The 22,332-nt window shown below is 44.0% G+C and overlaps 1 protein-coding gene, 1 long non-coding RNA gene and 1 other non-coding gene across 3 annotated transcripts in view; all 3 read right to left on the reverse strand.

Moving 5' to 3' along the window:
* Window positions 1-21,745, reverse strand: part of cep152 (centrosomal protein 152) — a 45,111-nt gene extending 23,366 nt beyond the window's left edge. The window contains exons 1-17 of the mRNA XM_070446348.1: window positions 21,244-21,745; window positions 20,895-21,010; window positions 12,660-12,751; window positions 12,450-12,551; window positions 11,123-11,195; window positions 10,816-10,977; window positions 10,328-10,552; window positions 9,937-10,093; window positions 9,588-9,728; window positions 9,165-9,304; window positions 8,045-8,245; window positions 7,577-7,724; window positions 7,018-7,109; window positions 6,489-6,658; window positions 5,898-6,066; window positions 5,566-5,712; window positions 4,730-4,860 (exon numbers count right to left, since the gene is read on the reverse strand). Of these exons, the coding sequence (XP_070302449.1) occupies window positions 4,730-4,860; window positions 5,566-5,712; window positions 5,898-6,066; window positions 6,489-6,658; window positions 7,018-7,109; window positions 7,577-7,724; window positions 8,045-8,245; window positions 9,165-9,304; window positions 9,588-9,728; window positions 9,937-10,093; window positions 10,328-10,552; window positions 10,816-10,977; window positions 11,123-11,195; window positions 12,450-12,551; window positions 12,660-12,751; window positions 20,895-20,981 (2,237 nt within the window). The 5' untranslated portion in view covers window positions 20,982-21,010; window positions 21,244-21,745. The remainder of the gene's footprint in view (window positions 1-4,729; window positions 4,861-5,565; window positions 5,713-5,897; window positions 6,067-6,488; window positions 6,659-7,017; window positions 7,110-7,576; window positions 7,725-8,044; window positions 8,246-9,164; window positions 9,305-9,587; window positions 9,729-9,936; window positions 10,094-10,327; window positions 10,553-10,815; window positions 10,978-11,122; window positions 11,196-12,449; window positions 12,552-12,659; window positions 12,752-20,894; window positions 21,011-21,243) is intronic.
* Window positions 6,160-6,234, reverse strand: trnat-ugu (transfer RNA threonine (anticodon UGU)). Its single transcript has one exon. It is a non-coding gene; the product is annotated as a tRNA-Thr (tRNA).
* On the reverse strand, window positions 11,647-12,349 carry LOC139028513 (uncharacterized). Its single transcript, XR_011480728.1, has 3 exons — window positions 12,324-12,349; window positions 11,847-11,881; window positions 11,647-11,781 (listed from the first exon to the last, which is right to left on the reverse strand). It is a non-coding gene; the product is annotated as an uncharacterized lncRNA (long non-coding RNA).
* Window positions 21,746-22,332: the final 587 nt, after the last annotated feature.

A 22,332-nucleotide genomic window follows, 5' to 3' on the forward strand; every position in this document is an offset into this window, starting at 1 on the left:
GCAACAGCTCCCCCTCAGTAGTTCTGGGTCGCTGGACAGGGTCCCAAGACTGAAACAGACAAGCGAACACAGAGCTTTCAAACCGTTTTCCCTGGGTGCACTAACGTTTCAGACAGACATGTGAATTAGGAAATCTAACATTCAGCGCTTTATTCATAGACATAGTCGAGCATGTGCAAATCGATTCCGCATCTCATATTTGTCATAGTGAACGTGGGCCCTGGGTGTGGCGACTACATCGCTTACTAAAACCTAAACGATAATGACCCATTTACGAATCAGGAGGCGGTCACATATTGATTTTTATAAAAAACGTATTCAGAATTTGCTCTAATTGTGAGCTGCTAATTAAGATTTTTTTTATACAAAACAATTTACGAAGAATATTGAACGTCTTATTTTGTCAAAGACAGTTAGCCAAATCAGGTATATTGATAGAAGCACACCTTGTTACTTTTAGCACTCAAAGAAGTGTCAATAATGTTTTAACATACACCATGCTTGTTCTTACCTGTATAGATGCTGTATTTGGGATGTTTTCAAAGCTTTCAGACAATGTCATAACCAACACAGTAATACATTTTTTAAGAGTATTTGATAAAATTACTAAAAGTTGCTTGCAACAACAGGTGAATTACAATATAATTACCCCACTCCTTTGAGAATGTTCTAAGTATAACAGACTGAATTTAAAACCGTTTCATAGACAGATAGTGATATTCAATCATTCAAACTTAAGGTAACTAGGTGCGACTAACCTACATATATACAACATATAGCAAAGTAAAACTTTCCCCCAAAAAAAATTCTGGCTTAATCAGCTGAAATTCTGAAACAATGACAATGGACATAATACAAGAATGTCTTGATGATCTGAAGTTAACATGAGACAAAATTATTAGCCAGCAGGAAGATGCAGCTTATTTATAACCACCTACAGAGGTCAACATGTGAGACGCAACTCCTAATATCAGGAAAGACTTCAGAATCACAGTTCGCTGAGGTAGAGTTGAACACAGCTATAATTTTGGTCTATATAGGGAAAATAGTAGATGGCCACCTGAATATTCAGGTATTATTAGCACAATACACTTGGATATTTACTCCAGTCTATATTCAAGTTCTTGGTATAAGCACACATGGCTTGTCAACGGAGCATCCACAAGAATCCGTTGATAAGTTAGCAATAAAAACAGTAGTGTTTTGAGATCTGAGCTCGTATTCATAAAGCGGTGTAAAAGTGCTGATCTAGTCAGTTTTCTCTGAGATCACAACGAATAAGATAAATGGGACAGGGGGTCGGATCCTACTGATCAGTAGTCCTAACTTCAAGACGCTATGTTTTGTGGTTGACTTGCTCAATAACAAGCATCTGGAGATATAGTGTCATTGATCTGGTGATGATAAGATATGATGAATCTACAGAAATGTATGTGTGCGTACACTATATTAGCTGGTGTGCTGTATAACACAGAGAATAGTTTCTACTATTATAGCTGGTGTGCTGTATAACACAGAGAATAGTGTATCTTATATATATAGCTGGTGTGCTGTATAACAGAGAATAGTTGTATCTATATATAGCTGGCTGTATAACACAGAATAGTTGTATCTATATATAGCTGGTGCTGTATAACACAGAGAATAGTTGTATCTAATATAAGCTGGTGCGTATACACAGAAATAGTTGTTATTATATATAGCTGGTGTACTGTATAACACAGAGAATAGTTGTATCTATATATATACTGGTGTGCTGTATAACACATATAGTTGTACTATATATAGCTGGTGTGCTGTATAACACAGAGAATAGTTGTATCTATATATATAGCTGGTGGCTGTATAACACAGAGAATAGTGTATTTTATATCATATATATGCTGTGTCTGTATAACACAGAGAATGATTATCTTATAATATATATAGCTGGTGTCTGTATAACACAGAGAATGATGTATCTATATATAGCTGGTGTGCTGTATAACACAGAGAATAGTGTATCATATATATATATATAGCTGGTGTCTGTATAACACAGAGAATAGTTGTATCTTATATATATTATAGCTGTGTGCTGTATAACACAGAGAATAGTTGTATCTATATATCTGGTGTGCATTAACACAGAGAATAGTTGTATCATATATAGCTGGGGTGCTATAACACAGAGAAGTTGTATCTATATATATATATAGCTGGTCTGTATAAACACAGAGAATAGTTGTATCTATATATAGCTGGTGTGCTATATAACAGAAGAATATATATTATATATATATAGCTGGTGTCTGTATAACACAGAGAATATTGTATCTATATATAGCTGGTGTGCTTATAACACAGAGAATAGTTGTATCTATATATAGCTGGTGTACGTATACACCAGAGAATAGTTATATATATATTATATATAAGCTGGTGTCTGTATAACACAGAGAATATTGTATCTATATATAGTGGTGTGCTAAACCAGAGAATAGTTCCTAATGGATACTAGTCATCATATGGAAAATGAGCGACTGTGCAGTGTTGTAATGACTGATTGGTGTGGGTGTGTGTGTGTGTGTGTGTGTGTGTGTGTGTGGTGTGTGTGTGTGTGTGTGTGTTGTGTGTTGTCCAGGTATGAGCGGACCCAGCAGCAGTTCAGAGACGACGTAGTGAACCGTGTTCGTTCAGAACTCACCGTGGAACACACAGCTCAGATAGATGACATCACGGCAGACCACCAGCTGCAGATACAACAGCTACAGTAAGGGCTCCTGTGTGTGGCTTCAGCAACGGCTTGGCCCTGGGGTCAATTCCCGCAGTGATCGCATACGACTTACGGCAATTGAGGTTAAGTGCCTCGCTCAAGGGCACATCGACAGATTTCTGACCTAGTCAGCTTGGGGATTGAACCCAGCGACCTTTTCGCTCTAATCACTAGGCTACTGGCTAGCGCTACCTGCGCCTGTAAGTCGCTACCTGCCGCGCTGTAAGTCGCTTGAGTAAAAGTGTCGCTAGGCAGCATAAACCATACTCTGCTATCTCAGTCAGGAACAGTTTTTTTAAGAGGTTCCTGTTTAACCTCGTCTCCAATGACAATGCTTTCTTCTTCTGGATAGAGCCAAGCTGTGTGAGGTGAATGAGAGATGGTGGCAGTACAGGAGTGTTACATCTCACTCTGCAAGGACAAAGACAGGCTGGAGGAAAACCTGCAGAAGAACGGAGGGAGCAGAAGAAGAAGAAGAGAATGAGGTATAGTCTAGTACACACACACACACACACATTTTATGAAGATGCTATATGAACAATACTGGTCCCAGATCTGTTTGTGTTGTCATGTGGATTTAGCTATAGAGCACAAACCGGTCTGGAAAGGCTAGGAACGCTGGTGCAGAGAACCGCTTTTTATTTATTGCGAAGGATTATTTTATAATTATTTCATATAAGACACATAAAAAGTCTCCAGGAGAGAAACCTCAACTGAAAAGAGGAAGAAAACAACTAACAAATAAATAGGGAAGATCAGAACAGACTGTGTGTCTACTGGTAAGGTACAACCGACGGACGGCAGGGTCACGTATGTGGACAATACGACGAACCGGGCAACAGGCGTGTACACTGTGGTATGTAATCACACCGAAACGGAGCGCGTGTCTACTGTATGACCACCAGGAACGAGTGCAGTGTCTACTGTAAGGTACAATCGATCTCCGCCGCAACGTGACGGCGTGTCTACTGTAGGGACAACACCGACACGGACGCTGCTACTGTAGTACACCACCGGACGGACGGCATGTTCTGTATGTACACACCGGAACGACGGCGTGTCTACTGTAGGTCACACACCGAACGGACGCGTTCTACTGTGGTACACACCGGAACGACGGCTGTCTACTGTATGACAGCCACCGAACGGACGGCGTGTCTACTGTAGTCCTACACCACGCGAACGGCGGGCTGTCTTACTTATGACACACCGACGACCTGGCGTGTCTACTGTATGTACACACCGGACGGACGGCGTGTCACTGTATGTACACACCGGAACGGGACGCGTGTCTACTGTTGTTCCACCGGAACGGACCGGGTGGTCTAGCTGCTATGTTACACACCGGAACGGACGCGTGTCTAACTGTATATGTACACACCGAACGGACGGCGTGGTCTAACTGTATGTAACACCGAGGACGGTGAACTAATACGAACCGCGACGGCGTGTCTACTGTAGACAACCGGGTTATGTTCATTAAGACGTGTGTACGGCGTGGCTACTGTATGTACACACCGGAAGGACATCGACGGACGGCGTGTCTACTGTCGTTACACCCCGGAACGACGGCGTGCCTTCTTAACCAGAGCGTTCTGTACGTACACACCGGACGGACGGCGTGCTCTACTGTATACGTACACCAAAAACCCGGGACGGACGGCGTGTTACTGTAGTAACACCGGAACGGACGGCGGTCTACTGTACTGTACACAAGCCAGGCAGACGGCATGTATACGGTAGCGATGTCTTCTCTCAGATGAGCCATGACATATTTTTGCGGTATTCCTACCTTTGAGAAATGTGTAATTTAAGAGGCTCCACTACATTCTCTGTTGGTCCCACTCTTCGTTGATACAACTATTCTCTGTGTTATACAGCACACCAGCTATATATAGATACACCTATTCTCTCTCTAGGGATGCCAGGACACAGACCTTCACATATCTTCCCACCACAACACCCCAGACTAACCTCTGAGCAGCCTCCTGCTTCTCCTGGTCCAGCTCCTGGATCATCTCTCTCATCTTGGTACACAGCTCTGAGTTGGCCCCCTTCACTTTCTCCTCCCTCTGCTTCAGCTCCACGTTCTTCTTCTCCAGCGTCTGGCAAGGGAGACAGACAACTATGAGAATGTAACACTGAGAGGTGTGCTGGAAAAAGCATGTTGATAAATCATAATATTAACGCCATTTAGGATACACTTTTATCCAAAGCAACTCAACTCAAATGCATACATATATTTTTTTTTTTATACATATGGCTGGTCCCGGGAATCGAACCCACTAAATCAAATCAAATTTTATTGGTCACATACACATGGTTAGCAGATGCTAATGCGAGTGTAGCGACATTCTTGTGCTTCTAGTTCCGACCGTGCAGCAATATCTAACAACTACCTCATACACACAAGTGTAAAGGAATGAATAAGAATATGTACATATAAATATAAGGATGAGCGATGGCCGAACAGCATAGGCAAGATGCAGTAGATGGTATAAAATACAGTATATACATGTGATGAGTAATGTAGGGTATGTAAACATTATATAAAGTGGCATTGTTTAAAGTGACTAGTGATACATTTATTACATCCAATGTTTTGTATCCTGTCGTTGCAAAAGCATGATGCTCTACCAACTGAGTTGTCATGTACTGGGACTTCAGTTCAAACAGAGATACCATCTTCACACTAACGTGTCAAACCAGAACTACACTTTTTGGGCTTGTCACAGATTGGTTGATCTCAACTTGGCGCAGCTTAATAGTGTGAAAAGTCTTCTAGAATCTTTTATCAAATGATGAATAACCTCGAGGCGTTCTTGCAGGCGCTGCTTGTCCTCCTGCAGCCTGGACAGCTCTTTCTGGGAAGCTACATCTGGATGTGTGTCCATTGGTCTGGTTTCTGCTGTGTTGCTGGTCTGTTCCTGGTCTAGCTTGGTCTGTAGCTGGTCCACCTGCAGGGATGGGATCCGGACAACAAAGAAAATAGGAACTTTGACTATGTGGGTTTTAATTATACACTCGAGGATGAAGCAGAAGAGGGAATTATTTTTATTTCACGTTGATTTATCCAGGAAAGAGCCTTGAGTTTAGAAACCTCTTTTGCAAGGGCGACCGGAAATAAAATCCCATCACTAACCCGTCCCTGTGAGTCCCGTAGCTGGTCCTGCAGCTGACCGATCCTTTGCCTCTTCCCCTTCAGACTGGCCAGACAGCGCTGTAACTCTGCCCGGAGCTCCTTCACAGCCCCGTCCTCCTTCTCTCTGGGCAGCTTTGAGTTGGGCTCAGACATTTCCACCAGAGGAGTACTACGGGACAGAAGGAAAACATACACGTGCCACGTAGCAGACGCWTTAATCCAAATCAATTTACAGACAGTGCAGACGTTTGTATTATGTTTGTGGTCCTGGCGGGATTTGAACCAACGACCCTGGCGTTACAAGCACCATGCTCTACCAACTGAGCCATTCAGGACCACTAACAATACACCTGAAAAAAATCTGTTAATAGATAAGACTGGCAGTCTGGAGCTTAAAAAACTGAACAGGGTCGGGGCCTCAATTCCTTTTCAATTCAGGAAAATAAACTGACATTTTAACTTCTCATTTAGTTAACTTCCTGAATTTGACTGAAATGAAATGGAATTGACCTCAACCGTGAAACTGAAACAAAAATAGATACAATGAAGTTCATGTCTAAGGGTACAACAGTCAATTGTTACATTGCGTACCTGTGAATTTGTCCGTTCTTACAGTGAGTCTTCTTGATCCCCAGGTCTACATAGGAGTCAGACAGCTGGTTCTCCCAGATATCTCCCCCGGTCACCTCAACAGAGAGTACTCCATGTTTCACAGCAGACTCATACAGACAGACCTGCTCCTTCAGCTCAGATAACTCCTCCTGAGGTGGAGAAAAAAAAGGGGACATAACATATTATAACTGCTATAAAAAGGCATTATAAAGCCTTATATATAAACAGGTATTAAAAGGTTGATTTGCCCCGTCAGCTCCGGTAGAAACCAAGAGGTGAGAGACGTGTTATAACCACTAAAGTAGGCATTATAAAGTCTCATGAATGCTTATAACAGGTATTAAAGGTTGATCTGCTGTAGAAACTAAGGACAGAGGTTTTACATGATACGTTTACATTATTTAGTTACATTTAATTCAACAAGTGAAATAGAAACAAGTAAAGTGTTTGCGTGACACACATTTTTTTTTAAATATTCTACATTTCTGGATACAAACCACGGGAATACCTGCAAGGCTTTGTTCATGTTGTCACTCATGGTCTTGGCTGACTGAGTCTGTTGTAGTTTCATTTGCAGCTGGCCCATCTCCTGGACTGAACCTGAACGACAAACAGGTGATGGACAGAGGGGGCTTCGACAAACAGGTGACGGACAGAGGGGCCTTCGACAAACAGGTGACGGACGAGGGGCTTCGACAAACAGGTGAGGACAGAGGGGCCTTCGACAAACAGGTGATGGACGAGGGGCTTCGACAAAACAGGTGATGGACAGAGGGGCTTTCGACAAACAGGTGGGGACGAGAGGGGCTTCGACAAACAGGTGATGGACAGAGGGGGCTTCGACAAACAGGTGATGGACAGAGGGGCTTCGACAAACAGGTGTGGACAGAGGGGCGTTCGACAAACAGGTGGTGGACAGAGGGGCTTCGAAAAAGGTGATGGACAGAGGGCTTCGACAAAACAGGTGTGGGCAGAGGGGCTTCGACAACTAAGTGGTTGGATATCAACAAGCATTTCCAAAGGTGGTGACACAGACGGACACAGACCGGACACACACGGATACACACCAGTCTGTAGCAGTTTGGCACACTGCTGTTGGCTCTCCTGCAGGCGCTGTGTGAGAGTGTTGATGATTCCTGCTCTCTCCACCTGCTCCTCCTCTCTCCGTCTCTCCTGCTGCCTCACCTGATCACGCAGACCCTGAACCACCTCCGCCTGGATGATACCACAGCCACTGAAGTGGTTAGTCTGGGATTCACTGACAGCAATGTGACAACTCTTAGGTTCACAGGTCTATCGTGACCAGAGATTACCCAGGACCAACACAGCAAATTTCACCACGGATTCATTTAAAGCCTTCGGTTATAATACATTCATTACATTGTCATAAGCATGTATGAACCTCTTACAATGTCTCATTGGGTCAAGATAATCTAAATAATCAAGATAATCAAGTGTGATACCAAAGAACAAACGCTAAGTGATCATGTTTACTGGTTAATATGAGGTCAACGTCAATTCCACAGGGTCCTGACCTGTTCTTCCAGGGCCTGATTGCAGGTGTCCAGTCTCTGCTGTAACACCAACAGCTTGGCGTCGTGCTGCTCTCTGACCACTGTTAGGTCTCTGTCGTGTTGCTCTCGGAGTCTAGACAGACTGTCTGACCGACACAGTTCTGTCATCTGTTGCTGCATGCTGTCCACCGCCGCCTCCGCCACACGCTGCTTCTTGGTGTTCTAGAGGGAGACACACACACACACACACTTGTATTCCGCAGGCTTTTCTCACCTCCTCTCCCAAAGTGTGCACTGCACACTCCCCATCGTGGCTCTACAAGCGTTGGCGAAAGCGTGAGTCGAGGTAGGTTCCCAACATTGTTAAATCCATGAAAAGGAGCACCTTTTGGGAGAAGGGTAGAGAATTGGGGGGGGGCAACCATAGTGTCTATAACAGGGCTCTCCAACCCTGTTCCTGGAGAGCTACCCTCCTGTAGGTTCGGTGTCAAAACCTACAGGAGGGTGTCTCTACTGTAAGTGTCTCTGGATAAGAGAGTCTGCTAAATGACTCACTACTGTAAGTGGCTCTGGATAAGAGAGTCTGCTAAATGACTCACTACTGTAAGTGTCTCTGGATAAGAGAGTCTGCTAAATGACTCACTACTGTANAGTGGCTCTGGATAAGAGAGTCTGCTAAATGACTCACTACTGTTAGTGGCTCTGGATAAGAGAGTCTGCTAAATGACTAAAATGTAAATAAAATACGGTAGGCCGACTCATTAGGTTCTTTCGAAATAAATGTTTATTCGTATCATGTTTCTTTTGACCTGCCTAAAATGAATAAACGATTGATGGTGAAKGTGTAGACTATATTACATGGATTTATTAGACTTGTTCAAATGTAGATGTTCCAAAGGTCAGCATTAGTGGCTTGTAGGCTGTGTGTGGAGGCCTGTAGATGYTAAATGTGTTTGTTAATTAACGGTCAATTACCGTGAGACCAGGACAATAACCGGCTGACAAAATGTCATGCCCTAATCCAACGGACTCGAATTTGAATACAGGTCTCCCATCAGGTGCAGGGTGTTCTACAACCCAGGTGTAATCCAACCCAAAAATACACGATCGTCATGGTAACATCAACAGACATAAACCGTACCTCATGATCTCGGTCGGTAAGAGCCTGAACCTGCAGTTCCAGAGACGTAACGCTAGTCTGCAGCAGCACCTCTCTCTCCTTGGCCTCCTCCATCACTCTGCAGGACTCCTTCAGACTCACAGCCAGACCCTCCTTCTCATCTGGGAGGACAGGAGAGAGAAACATCTAGGTGTAACAGAGTGCATTCAGTTCTGCCATGAGACGACCTTCCGCACCAAAACACACCGCTCAAAGCCAACCCCATCTTAGCCAACAGAGCAAGAGACTAGTCCGTCACTCCGTTGAGCGTCAGTTGTCTTTTTAGGTTTCAGATCTAAGGGAAACATGTTACGGGTGAGTTTTCACTTCCACTTCACATGCTCGTGACAGTTCATGAAGTGGGTCAGTAGACTGAGCTAGCATGTGATTTCAGTGTCCACACACCTCTCACGATGGCAAACTGATGCTCCAGGTATCTCATATTGCGTCTTGAATCCTCCAGTTTCTGCTCCAGGTCTTCGATCTGTCTCAGCTGGGCCTTGTTSAGGATCTGAAGCTGGGCTAGCTGCTGAGTGTCTGCAGTACCTGGGACACACGTAACAACAATTAAAATTAATCTCCTATCTTATCAATAAACAACAACAACAGAACCTGTCAAATTTTCAATATATCCAAGTAAAATATCAGAAACAACAACAAAAAATTWAAATAMAATTTTWAAAATTCATGTAATTCTTTGGCCAACTGTCAAAAGATCATGAACATCCAACCAAGACGATGTGAAAAGACTTACTCTGTGCCGAGTCCAGGAAGTCTCTCTGCAGCTGGTCATAGTGGTCGTCGAGGTGCTGGTGGGGGACCTCCGAGTTGAACATCTTGGGCTGAACGGCAGGCTGGTAGGGGTTGTAGTTGGCCTTATAATGGTCTCCTGAGCCCCCGCTGTCAAACTTCTACAGGAAGACAACATAACAACAGTGAGACAATAAATCAGTTTGATCGGCCCGGAGACTAACGAATTTCAATGCATTAATACTGGTAACATGATTCTCATTTTGTTAAATGCCACATTTCATACAGTCACATTACTGTCCTTAAAAACATTTTTAAAAATAAAATAAATCGACTCGCCAAAATCTTGTTGAAGTAAAAAAAAAAATATACAAATCAAATATGACCTCACTCACTTGGACATGTTTCCTGGTGCTGTTCTGATCCCCACCAGCGTAGTGCTGCTCGTCCCCATGGCCCCCCACTACTCTCTGGTACTCCACCCCAGGCAGAACAGCTCCACGTGGGTACAGCTCATCGCCATAGCCCCCTTCCTCCGTGGAGAAATCAGGGCCGGCTGCTGCAGACTGCTCAGTACCCACGCTGGTGTATGTGTATCCCTCACCATACTGCTGCTCCTCCTGTTTGGAGAGGACATGAAGGTGTTGTTTTAACCCCGCGTGACTTCAGTTGCAACTGAAATATCATAAAAGGGCTGCATTTGAAGAGAATAGACATGTCTCTGGCTCATAACTCATAACTAAAAACCTTAGGGCTGGTTTCCCAGACACAGATTAAGCCTAAGAAGCATTTCCAATGGAGATGAACATCCTTCGAACATCCTTTTAGTTCCGGACTCGTCTTGATGATTTATTAGGGCATTTCAAGTTAAAACATGACGTACATGCTGGTACTCAGTCAGTCCTTGCTGGTTCCAGGCCTGGGGGTGGCCCTGTTGGGGGACACTGGCATGGCCGGCATGGCCGTTGAGCTGCCCAACCACAGCAGCCTCCTCGTAAGGGTACTCTTCATGGTAGGAGCCGTGGTCATAGTCCTTCTCATAGTTCTGCAAAGGACAATATAATGTTTCCCTTTCAAATCTGTTGGAAATAACACGCCCCTGGATATTACACTCATCACAAGACCTGGATATGAACCCAGATCACACATTCAACACTGACAAGGAAAGTATTGTTTGTTGAAACGCTTACTTCTTCATGCGAGGCAGGTGTTTGGTGATCGGACCATTCAGTTTGTTGGTGATTCCACGGCGGCTGTTGTGACCTGAGAAATCAATACAACAACAAAAGTAAGTCCTACTAAAAAGGTGTATGGAATGATCATCGATACAAACATACAACTCATCTGATTGAACTATTTATTGTTTGAGAAGGACAGAAAATTTGAATAACTTTATCTTTTTACAATGTCCATGAATGTACAAATGGAAATGTGTGTTCTGCATTATCCCATGATGGCTATTAGCCTAAATGTACCAACATTCAAACGTGTGTCTTGTGCCACCGGCTGGGCAACGCCACAGGATGGTGCACATATACTACACCATCTGTGTGAGTACAAATCCATACTCCACCTCCACTCCCTCTGCTGCTCCTGCTCCTACGGCTTATTCCCCTCTGCTGCGCACATACTAATTCCTCCCTCTGCAACTACATATTCTCCTCTGCTTGCTCCTACGACTATTCTTCCCTCTGCTGTGGCTGCTGCACACTATTCTCCCTCTGCTGCTGCAACTACTATTCTCCCTCTGCTGCTCCTACGACATTCCCACTGCTGCTGCTGCAACTAACTATTCTCCCTCTGCTGCTGCTGCAACTACTATTCTCCCTCTGCCTGTGCAACTACTATTCTCCCCTGCTCTGTGCACTATATTTTCCCACTGCGCAACGACTATTCTCCTCTGCTGGCTGCAACTACTATTCTCCTCTGCAACTACTATTCTCCCTCTGCTGCTTGCTGCAACTACTATTCTCCCTCTGCTTGCAACTACTATCTCCCTCTGCTGTGCGCTGCAACTACATTCTCCATTGCGCTGCTGCATACTATTTCTCTCGCTGCTGCTGCAACTACTATTCTCCCTCCTGCTCCTGCAGACTACTATCTCCCTCTGCTCTGCTGCTGCAACTACTATTCTCCACTGCTGCAACGCACTATTTTCCCTCTGCTGCTGCTGCAACTACTATTCCTCTCTCTGCAACTACTATTCTCCTCTGCTCGCTGCAACTACTATTTCCCTCTGCTGCTGCAACTACTATTCTCCCCTGCTGCTGGCAACTACTATCTCCCATGCTTCAACGACTATTCTCCTCTGCTGCTGCTGCAACTACTTTCTCCTCTGCAACTATCTATTCTCTCCCTCTTGCTGCTGCTGCAACTACTATTTCTGCCCACCTGCTGCAACGACTATTCTCCCTCTGTCTGCCTGGCAACTACTATTCTCCCTTGCAACTACTATTCTCTCCTCTGCTGCTACTTCTCTCCCTCCTATTTCATGTCTGTCTCAAAAATAATACTTACTGTTCCGGTTTGGGTTTGCTGCAGGCAGAGGCATTTCCAAGCTCAGGAGAGGAGGAGTCTCTTGCTGTCCTCAGCATGTCATACAGGCAGGTCAGTGAGCAGCTTGGTGGAGTAAGAAATACCCGCATCACGCAGTCAGTTGAGAGAGAGAGAAACAAACGTCATCAGGCAGGTCAGTCGCAGTTGTGGAGGCTAGAGAAAGAAACAAACACGTTCATCAGGCAGGTCGTCGGCAGGTTGTGCGAGCTAGAGAAGGAAGAACACACGTCATGAGGCGACAGGTCAGTCGGCGGTTGTGGAGCCTTAGAGCAAGAAACAACACGTACAGCTCAGTCGCAGGGAGCTAGAACATCAGTCTCGGCAGGTAGCGAGTTGTGGAGAGCTAGAGAAGAAGAAACAACGTCATGCAGGCAGGTCTCCGGCAAGGTGTTGACTTAGAGAAGAAGAAACAACAACGTTCATCAGGCAGTCAGTCCGGACGGTGTGAGCTATAGAAGAAAAACAACACGTCATCAGCCAGTCAGTCGGGAGCTTGTGAACTAGAAAAGAAGAACGTTAACAACGTCATCAGGCAGGCTCAGGGCACCTTGTGGAGCTAAGAGAAGAAACAACATCAGGCAGGCTCAGTCCGGGAGCTTGTGGACTAGAAAAGAGAACAATCACGTATCAGGCAAGAGTTCAGTCGGCAAAGCTTGGTGGAAAGCTTAGAGAAGAAGAAACACTACGTCATTCAGGCAGGTCTAAGTCGGGAGCCTTGTGAGCCTAGAGGAAAAGCAACAAGTGGATATGGCTCACTGTGCTGTGGATACCTTCGTTACAGAGTTATAACAGTGACACAGTCTAAGGAAACAGTGGGGGCAACCGCTCAAATAGTTCAACGATTCCCTCAGCCAGGAGTCTCAGGAGTTATGTTCACAGGACTGCTTAAAAGAGGTATTTATTTCTAAACAACAATGTCAATTTTTAAAGTGCATCTACTCTCCCAAAATCCAACATGTGAAAAGCATTTTTCCATTTTCACTGTAGTCATTTCTGATTTGACACAAACTGTTGAAGACAAATAACCTCCAGCGTGGAGAAAAAACAAGCCAGCGTGGAGAAAAGCTTAGCTCCTCCTCACCTAATGTCCAACAGAAAGAGAGCAACTCTTCACTATGTCAGGCGTCATGCCCAGGCAACAGACTCCCAGCCAGGGTTTCCCTGACAGCCGATCAACATAAATACACGTGCTCTACACGACCGAGAGCGAAGGGAGCCCTGAGTGAAGAGTAAGGCTGAAAACCACCCTATTCCTTTAGTTAACTTACTTTCTGACCAGCCATGCTCAAAAGTAATGCACTTACTATACAGGAATAGGGTGCCATTTCAGTATGTAGCCTGAGTAGCATGTAGTAGACTGTAGCCTGAGTAACTGAGTGCTGTAGTGAAGTACGTAGTAGACTGTAGCCTGAAGTAGATGAGTAGTAAGACTGTAGCCTGAAGTAGCTGAAGTGACTGTAGCGAAGTAGCCTGAGGTAGACTGTAGCCTGAAGTAGCCTGACCTGAAGTAGAGTAGCCTGAAGTAGCCTGAAGTAACTGTAGCCTGAAGTAGACTGTAGCCTGAAGTAGACTGTAGCAATTAAGTAGACTGTAGCCGAGGTAGAGCTGTCGCCTGAGGTAGACTGTCGCCTGAGGTAGACTGTCGCCTGAGGTAGACTGTCGCTGAGGTTGACTGTAGCCTGAAGTAGCCTGAGTGAAGGGAACAGGAAAAGGCAGACAGCTACTTACTTCCCATAAGGACTGTTGGATGTGCCTCACATCTTCCACTGTGTCCTCAATCATAGGACGGATGTTCCTCACATCTTCCACTGTGTCCTCAATCATAGTACGCRTATCCCCAACCAGAGCAGGACTCACTAAATGTCCCAGTCAGGGAGTTATCAACAGAAGTGAGGAAACGCATCTCCTTCAGGTCCTGAGCCACATGATTCCAGTCTGGTCTCACCACACAGAGAGGATCATTCTTGTGCGACGATGAAACATTCGAAGGCAATGCGGCCAGACATGTTCTAGGCTAGCCTTGTGTTCCCAGTCAGATGGCTCTATTGTTGGTTCTCACACACACACACACATCATACAGCCTGGTTAACTGGAGCAGACCAACTGTTTTCACATGACTGACTTGTTGCGTATAACAGCCTCCTGTACGTACAGCATAGAAGCAAAAATGTAGTCAGTTCCCTGTAGAATAAATCCAGTGTTTTAACGCAATGTTAATCCAATGAAAATCCAGTCGAGTCAGGGCTTCAATAATCCAGCCATGCTTGATCTAGTCTAGAAAAATGCAACTCTACTGTTTTATAATCCATAGAGTGAGCGGTCTGGTCTAGTCAAATCTAGTTGAATGCAACYCTGCTCTAGCTTCACACCACTGAGAGTGTGAGAGAGACATTATGACGTTTAACTTTTAAAAAAAAGAAGAAAAAAAAAGAGAGAAAATACAGAGCAGAGCTAGCTTCACTATGACAACAGGCTGACAGCCTTTCACCTGCGCTGCCTGCCTGGGTCAATAATATCCCAGCACAGCACAGGTAACAGGTTCAGGGTTGAGCAGAGCAGATGGCTGAGAGGTGAGTAACACACTGACATCTGATTGGAGCAGGCGGTGTGTTAGAAACACAAAAGCGCCAGGCTACATCCTAAGGGCTTACCTTCAAGGTTCCCACTGACCCACTGTACAAATACACTACTAAAGATGTTCCCACTGACCCACTGTACAAATACACTACTAAAGAGGTTCCCACTGACCCACTGTACAAATACACTACTAAAGAGGTTCCCACTGACCCACTGTACAAATACACTACTAAGAGGTTCCCACTGACCCACTGTACAAATACACTACTAAAGAGGTTCCCACTGACCCACGGTACAAATAACTATAAGAGGTTCCCACTGCCCACTGTACAAATACACTACTAAGAGGGTTCCCACTGACCCACTGCACAATAACTACTAAGAGGTTCCCACTGACCCACTATACCAATACACTACTAAAGAGGTTCCCACTGACCCACTGTACAAATACACTACTAAGAGGTTCCCACTGACCACTGTACAGTACACTACTAAGAGGTTCCCACTGACACTGTACAAAACACTACTAAAGAGGTTCCCACTGATCCACTGTACAATTACACTACTAAAGAGGTTCCACTGACCCACTATACAATACACTACTAAGAGGTTCCCACTGACCCACTATACAAATACACTACTAAGAGGTTCCCCACTGACCCACTGTCAAAATACACTACTAAGAGGTTCCCAGCTGACTCACTTGTACAAAACAACTAAGAGTTCCCACTGACACTGTACAGATACACTACTAAGAGGTTCCCACTGCCCCCTGTACATACACTACTAAGAAGGTTCCCACTGACCCACTGTAGAAGATACACTACTAAGAGGTCCCACTGACCCACTGTACAAATACACTACTAAAGAGGTTCCACTGACCCACTGTAGAGATACACTACTAAGAGGTTCCCACTAACCCACTTACAATACACTACTAATGGTTTCCACTGACCCACTGTAGAGATACACTACTAAGAGGTTCCCACTAACCCACTATACCAATACACTACTAAGAGGTTCCACTGACCCACTGTACAAATACACTACTAAGAGTTCCCACTGACCACTGTACAAATACACTACTAAGAGGTTTCCCACTGACCACTGTACAGATACACTACTAAGAGGTTCCCACTGACCACTGTAGAGATACACTACTAAAGAGGTTCCCACTGACCCACTGTAGAGATACACTACTAAGAGGTTCCCACTGACCCACTGTAAAAATACACTACTAAGAGGTTCCCACTGACCCACTGCACCATACACTACTAAGAGGTTCCCACTAACCCACTATACAATACACTACTAAGAGGTTCCCACTGACCCACTGTACAATACACTACTAAGAGGTTCCCACTGACCCACTGTACAGATACACTACTAAGAGTTTCCACTGACCCACTGTACAGATACACTACTAAGAGGTCCCACTGACCCACTGTACAGATACACTACCTAAGAGGTTCACTGACCACTGTACAGATACACTACTAAGAGGTTCCTGACCCACTGTACAGAATACACTACTAAGAGGTTCCACTGACCCACTGTAAGATACACTACTAAGAGGTTCCCACTACCCACTATACCAATACACTACTAAGAGGTTCCCACTGACCCACTGTAGAGATACACTACTAAGAGGTTCCACTAACCCACTATACAAATACACTCTAAGAGGTTCCCACTGACCCACTGTACAGATACACTACTAAGAGGTTCCCACTGACCCACTGTAGAGATACACTACTAAGAGGTCCACTGACTCCACTGTAGAGATACCACTACTAAGAGGTTCCCACTGACCCACTGTGACAAATACACTACTAAGAGGTTCCCACTGACCCACTGTACCAATACACTACTAAAGAGGTTCCCTAACCACTGATACAATACACTACTAAGAGGTTCCCACTGACCCACTGTACAAATACACTACTAAGAGGTTCCCACTGACCCACTGTACAATACACTACTAAGAGGTTCCCACTGACCCACTGTAAGAGATACACTACTAAGAGGTTCCCACTGACCCACTGTACAATTACACTACTAGAGGTTCCCACTGACACTGCACAATACACTACTAAGAGGTTCCCACTAACCACTATACCAATACACTACTAAGAGGTTCCCACTGACCACTGTACAAATACACTACTAAAGATGTTCCCACTGACCCACTGTACAAATACCTACTAAAGATGTTCCCACTGACCCACTGTACAGATACACTATAAGAGGTTCCACTGACCACTGTAGAGATACTACTAAGAGGTTCCCACTGACCCACTGTAGAGATACACTACTAAGAGGTTCCCACTGACCCACTGTACAAATACACTACTAAGAGGTTCCCACTGACCCACTGCACCAATACACTACTAAGAGGTTCCCACTAACCCACTATACCAATACACTACTAAGAGGTTCCCACTGACCCACTGTACAAATACACTACTAAAGATGTTCCCACTGACCCACTGTACAGATGCACTACTAAGAGTGGGGCAGTGTGACCATTCAGATCACATAGATGTTTCTGCCTAAAAATACCACACTATTAGAGATGATGTCATGACACATTTGCCGGATGAGAAGACCGACCCAGACCCTCTTCAGTAAATCTGAAGAACATGTCTGTGTCGACAATCATAAAAAAGAAAAACTTAAAAGCAGACATTTCACTGTCTATGCTCAACCTTGGCAAAGCCCGTGCATACCAAAGAAGAGTTAATTAACATCACTTCAAATGAGCCCTGACTAGCGTGGTTACTAAATATGCTGATTAAGTGCGTCGGCATAGCTACTGTTTTTCGGTGTCCACATCACTAAGGATCTATCATGGTCCACAGCACACACACACACCAACACAGTMCTGAACAGGGCACGACAACACCTCTTCCACACTCAGGAGGCTGAAAAGATTTGGCATGGGCACTCAGATCCTCAAAAAAGTTCTACAGCTGCCCCATTGAAAGCATCTTGAATGCCTGCATCATCACCACCTGGTATGACAACTGCTTGGCATTAAACCGCACGGCGATACAGAGGGTTGTAGTGCGTATGGCCCAGCACATCACTTGGGCCAAGCTCCCTGCCATCCAGGACCTCTATACCAGGCGGTGTCAGAGGAAGGTCCCAAAAAATTGTCAAAGTCAATCCAATTCATAAACTGTTCTCTTTGCTACCGCACAGCAAGCGGTACCGATGCACCAAGTCTGGAACCAACAGGACCCTGAACAGCTTCTACCCACAAGCTAGCTAAGCCAGATATAKATATAGTACCAGTCAAAAGTTTGGACACACCTACTCATTCAAGGGTTTTTCTATATTTTTACAATTTTCTACATTGTAAAACAATAGTGAATACATCAAAACTATGAAATAACACATATGGAATCACGTAGTAACCAAAAAAAATAATAATTCTAAATATATTTTTGATTCTTCAAAATAGCCACCTTTTGCCTTGATGATAGCTTTGCACACTCTTGGCATTCTCTCAACCAGCTTCACCTGGAATGCTTTTCCAACAGTCTTGAAGGACTTCCCACATATGCTGAGCACTTGTTGGCTGCTTCCCCTTCACTCTGCGGTCCAACTCATCCCAAACCATCCCAATTGGGTTGAGGTCAGGTGATTGTGGAGACCAGGTCATCTGATGCAGCACTCCATCACACTCCTTGGTCAAATAGCCCTTACACAGCCTGGATGTGTGTTGGGTCATTGTCCCGTTGAAAAATCTGATAGTCCCACTAAGTGCAAACCAGATGGGAAGCCTTAACGCTGCAGAACACCTGTGGTAGCCATGCTGGTTAAGTGTCACCAGCAAAGCACCTCCACGCCCCCTCCTCCATGCTTCACGGTGGGAAACACACGTGGAGATCATCCGTTCCCCTACTCTGCCTCTCAAAGACACAGYGGTTGGAACCAAAAATCTCAAATTTGGACTCGTCAGACCAAACGACAGATKTCCACCAATCTAAATGTCCATTGCTCGTGTTTCACGGCCCAAGCAAGTCTCTTCTTATTATTGATGTCCTTTAGTAGTGGTTKCTTTGCAGCAATTCGACCATGAAAACCTGATTCACACAGTCTCCTCTGAACAGTTGATGTGAAGATGTGTCTGTTACTTGTAGAGGTCGACCGATTATGATTTTTCAACGTCGATACCAATTATTGGGAGGACCAAAAAAAGCCGATACGGATTAATTCGGCCAATTTTTAAATATATATATTTGTAATAATGACAATTACCACAATACTGAATGAACACTTTTATTTTAACTTATTATAATACATAAATAAAATGCATTTAGTCTAAATAATGAAACATGTTCAATTTGGTTTAAATAACGCAAAAACACAGTGTTGGAGAAGTAAAAGTGCAATATGTGCCATGTAAAAAAAATTAAGTTTAAGTTCCTTGCTCAGAACATGAGAACATATGAAAGCTGGTGGTTCCTTTTAACATGAGTCTTCAATATTCCCAGTTAAGAAGTTTTAGGTTGTAGTTATTATAGGAATATTTCTCCCTATACCATTTGTATTTCATATACCTTTGACTACTGGATGTTCTTATAGGCACTATAGTATTGCCAGCCTAATCTCGGGAGTTGATAGGCTTGAAGTCATAAACAGCGCTGTGCTTCAAGTATTGCGAAGAGCTGCTGGCAAACGCAGGAAAGTGCTGTTTGAATGAATGCTTACGAGCCTGCTGCTGCCTACCACCGCTCAGTCAGACTGCTCTATCAAATAGTAGACTTAATTATAATAAACACACAGAAATACGAGCCTTAGGTCATTAATATGGTCAAATCCAGAAACTATCATTTCGAAAACAAAAAGTTTATTCTTTCAGTGAAATACAGAACAGTTACGTATTTTATTGAACAGGTGGTATCCCTAAGTCTAATATTGCTGTTACATTGCACAACCTTCAATGTTATGTCATAATTATGTAAAATTCTCCTCGTGGAGTGCAATGTAATCGGCGTCCAAAAATGCCGATTACCGATTCTTTATCGGCTCGTGACGAATACATCGGTCGACCTCTAACTACTTGAACTCTGTGGAGCATTTATTTGGGCTGTAATTCCTGACGTGCAGTTAACTATAATGAACTTATCCTCTGCAGCAGAGTTAACTCTGGGTTAACTCTGACTACCTCATGAAGCTGGTTGAGATAATGCCAAGAGTGTGCAAAGCTGTCTTCAAGGCAAAAGGTGACTACTTAGAAGAATCTCAAATAGAAAATATATTTAGATTTGTTTAACCCTTTTTTGGTTACTACATGACTCCATATGTGTAATTTCAGAGTTTTGTCTTTACTATTATTCTACAATGTAGTAAAAATAGAATAAGAGTAGGTGTCCAAACTTTTGACTGGTACACCTACTCATGGCAAGGTTTCATAGTAGCAGCTACACTTCGACAAATAAGATCACCATGATCACGAACAGATAAAATAAGGTYGACTGAATAATCTGCTTCCTACTCCAAGGATTCAATAATCTTAGCTAGACAAGGAAGCTTTGAAATGGGCCGATTATTATAAATATCACTACAATCCCCGCCCTTACGGAGTGGCAGCACAAGAGCTGTCTACTATCTGCGAAAACACTCTGAATTGAGGTCACACTGAAACCATTGACAGAAAACATAATAGCAACACTGTTTCATAGGCACATGATACATTTCTGATCCACTGGTCTTGCAGAGGTACGTTACTACCCTAGCAACAAGCAAGTTTATCAACAAAAATAACGGTCTGTGTGTTATTGACTGACTAACGAGAGAGAGTGACAGAGTAATTCGTACCTCTTGCTCTCGGGCATAGTCCTCTGGGTCGTATTCCTCCTCCTCATGTTGAGTTTGCAGAGCAGCACTATCAAAGTCGATGGACATGATGATCAGTACTAATACTGAGAGAAGAGCTGAGAAGGCACAAGAGAGCGCAGATGTTCATGRCGTGGCTGTGTATTTGATTGACAGTGAGAGCTCACACAAACCACACACCTCGTATCAGAAACATTGTCATTATGCCCTTAGTACGACTCAAAACAACACCGAGCTAGCTAACGTTAGTCAATTAGTTGTAACGTTAGCTAGAAGAAGAAACAGTTAGTTTGAAGAGTGATCAAAACAGTCACCTCACTGATCACYTTACCTTTTGATTTGAAGTACAAGTGGATATCCGATGATAAATGTTGTCAGCGAGGACAAAAAAAAAATCTAATTTTAAACGTTACAAAACAGCAGATGCACATGATGCTGGGCAATAAATKATCGGACTGGTTAGCTAACATCAGCTAGCTAACATAGCAACCATTTACCAGAAAACAAACAAAGCATCGAACGACTGGCATGACGGGCACAGCTACCTAATAACGTACTAGCCTGACAAGAGTACAGTTTTGTTAACAGTTGCCAATCAGAACAAAACGTCTGCGTATATATCATGAACAACAAAAGATAGCTATCAATCTGTCTGGCTAATAATAGTAATGAACTTCCTGTGTTTCGACTCGCCGCCCCGTTGAAAGCTCGCGCGCCCAAACAGCGGCATAAACTCTCCGTCGCTGATTGGTGAATTCAACACGCGTCATCAAACGACCCCCASCAATGGCCATGCTCAAACACAGATGGTTTGTTTAGTTGTTGTTGCCGACAACCAAATCACCAACCTGGGGCCTGTTGCCACCAAAAGTAGAATTAAGACATCCGGGATAAATGACTCAGCTGAGCTCAATGAAGCCAAAACATGTCGTCCAGGCTTAATTGGTTGCACAAAGACCAAAGCCAGATGAGCAGACCACGGCATATTTTTTTTTCCACTGTATTATTGACTATATGTTTGTTTTACTCCATGTGTAACTGATGTTTGTTGTATGTGTCGAACTGCTTTGCTTTATCTTGGCCAGGTCGCAATTGTAAATGGAGAACGTGTTCTCAATTTGCCTACCTGGTTAAATAAAGGTTAAATAAATAAAATAAAAAAAATTCATTAAGCCAGGTGAAACCAATCCTGGATAGGTGCGCGCTCACGGCTCACTCAAATAGACCCCGCACAGATCACAGATTAACTGATTACCATGGCAACTAGAGCCGCGTACTTTTCCCCGTCGAAGCACAAATCCTCATGGAGGCATACGAGGAGGTAAAAGATAAATTAAGAAGAAAGGCAACACCGCCACAGTGATAAAGCAAAAGAAAAAAGCGTGGCAAAGTATTTGCAGACCGCCTGAATGCGTAAGTA

The sequence above is a fragment of the Salvelinus sp. IW2-2015 genome, linkage group LG13 (assembly GCF_002910315.2).
Source record: "Salvelinus sp. IW2-2015 linkage group LG13, ASM291031v2, whole genome shotgun sequence".
Lineage (NCBI taxonomy): Eukaryota > Metazoa > Chordata > Actinopteri > Salmoniformes > Salmonidae > Salvelinus > Salvelinus sp. IW2-2015.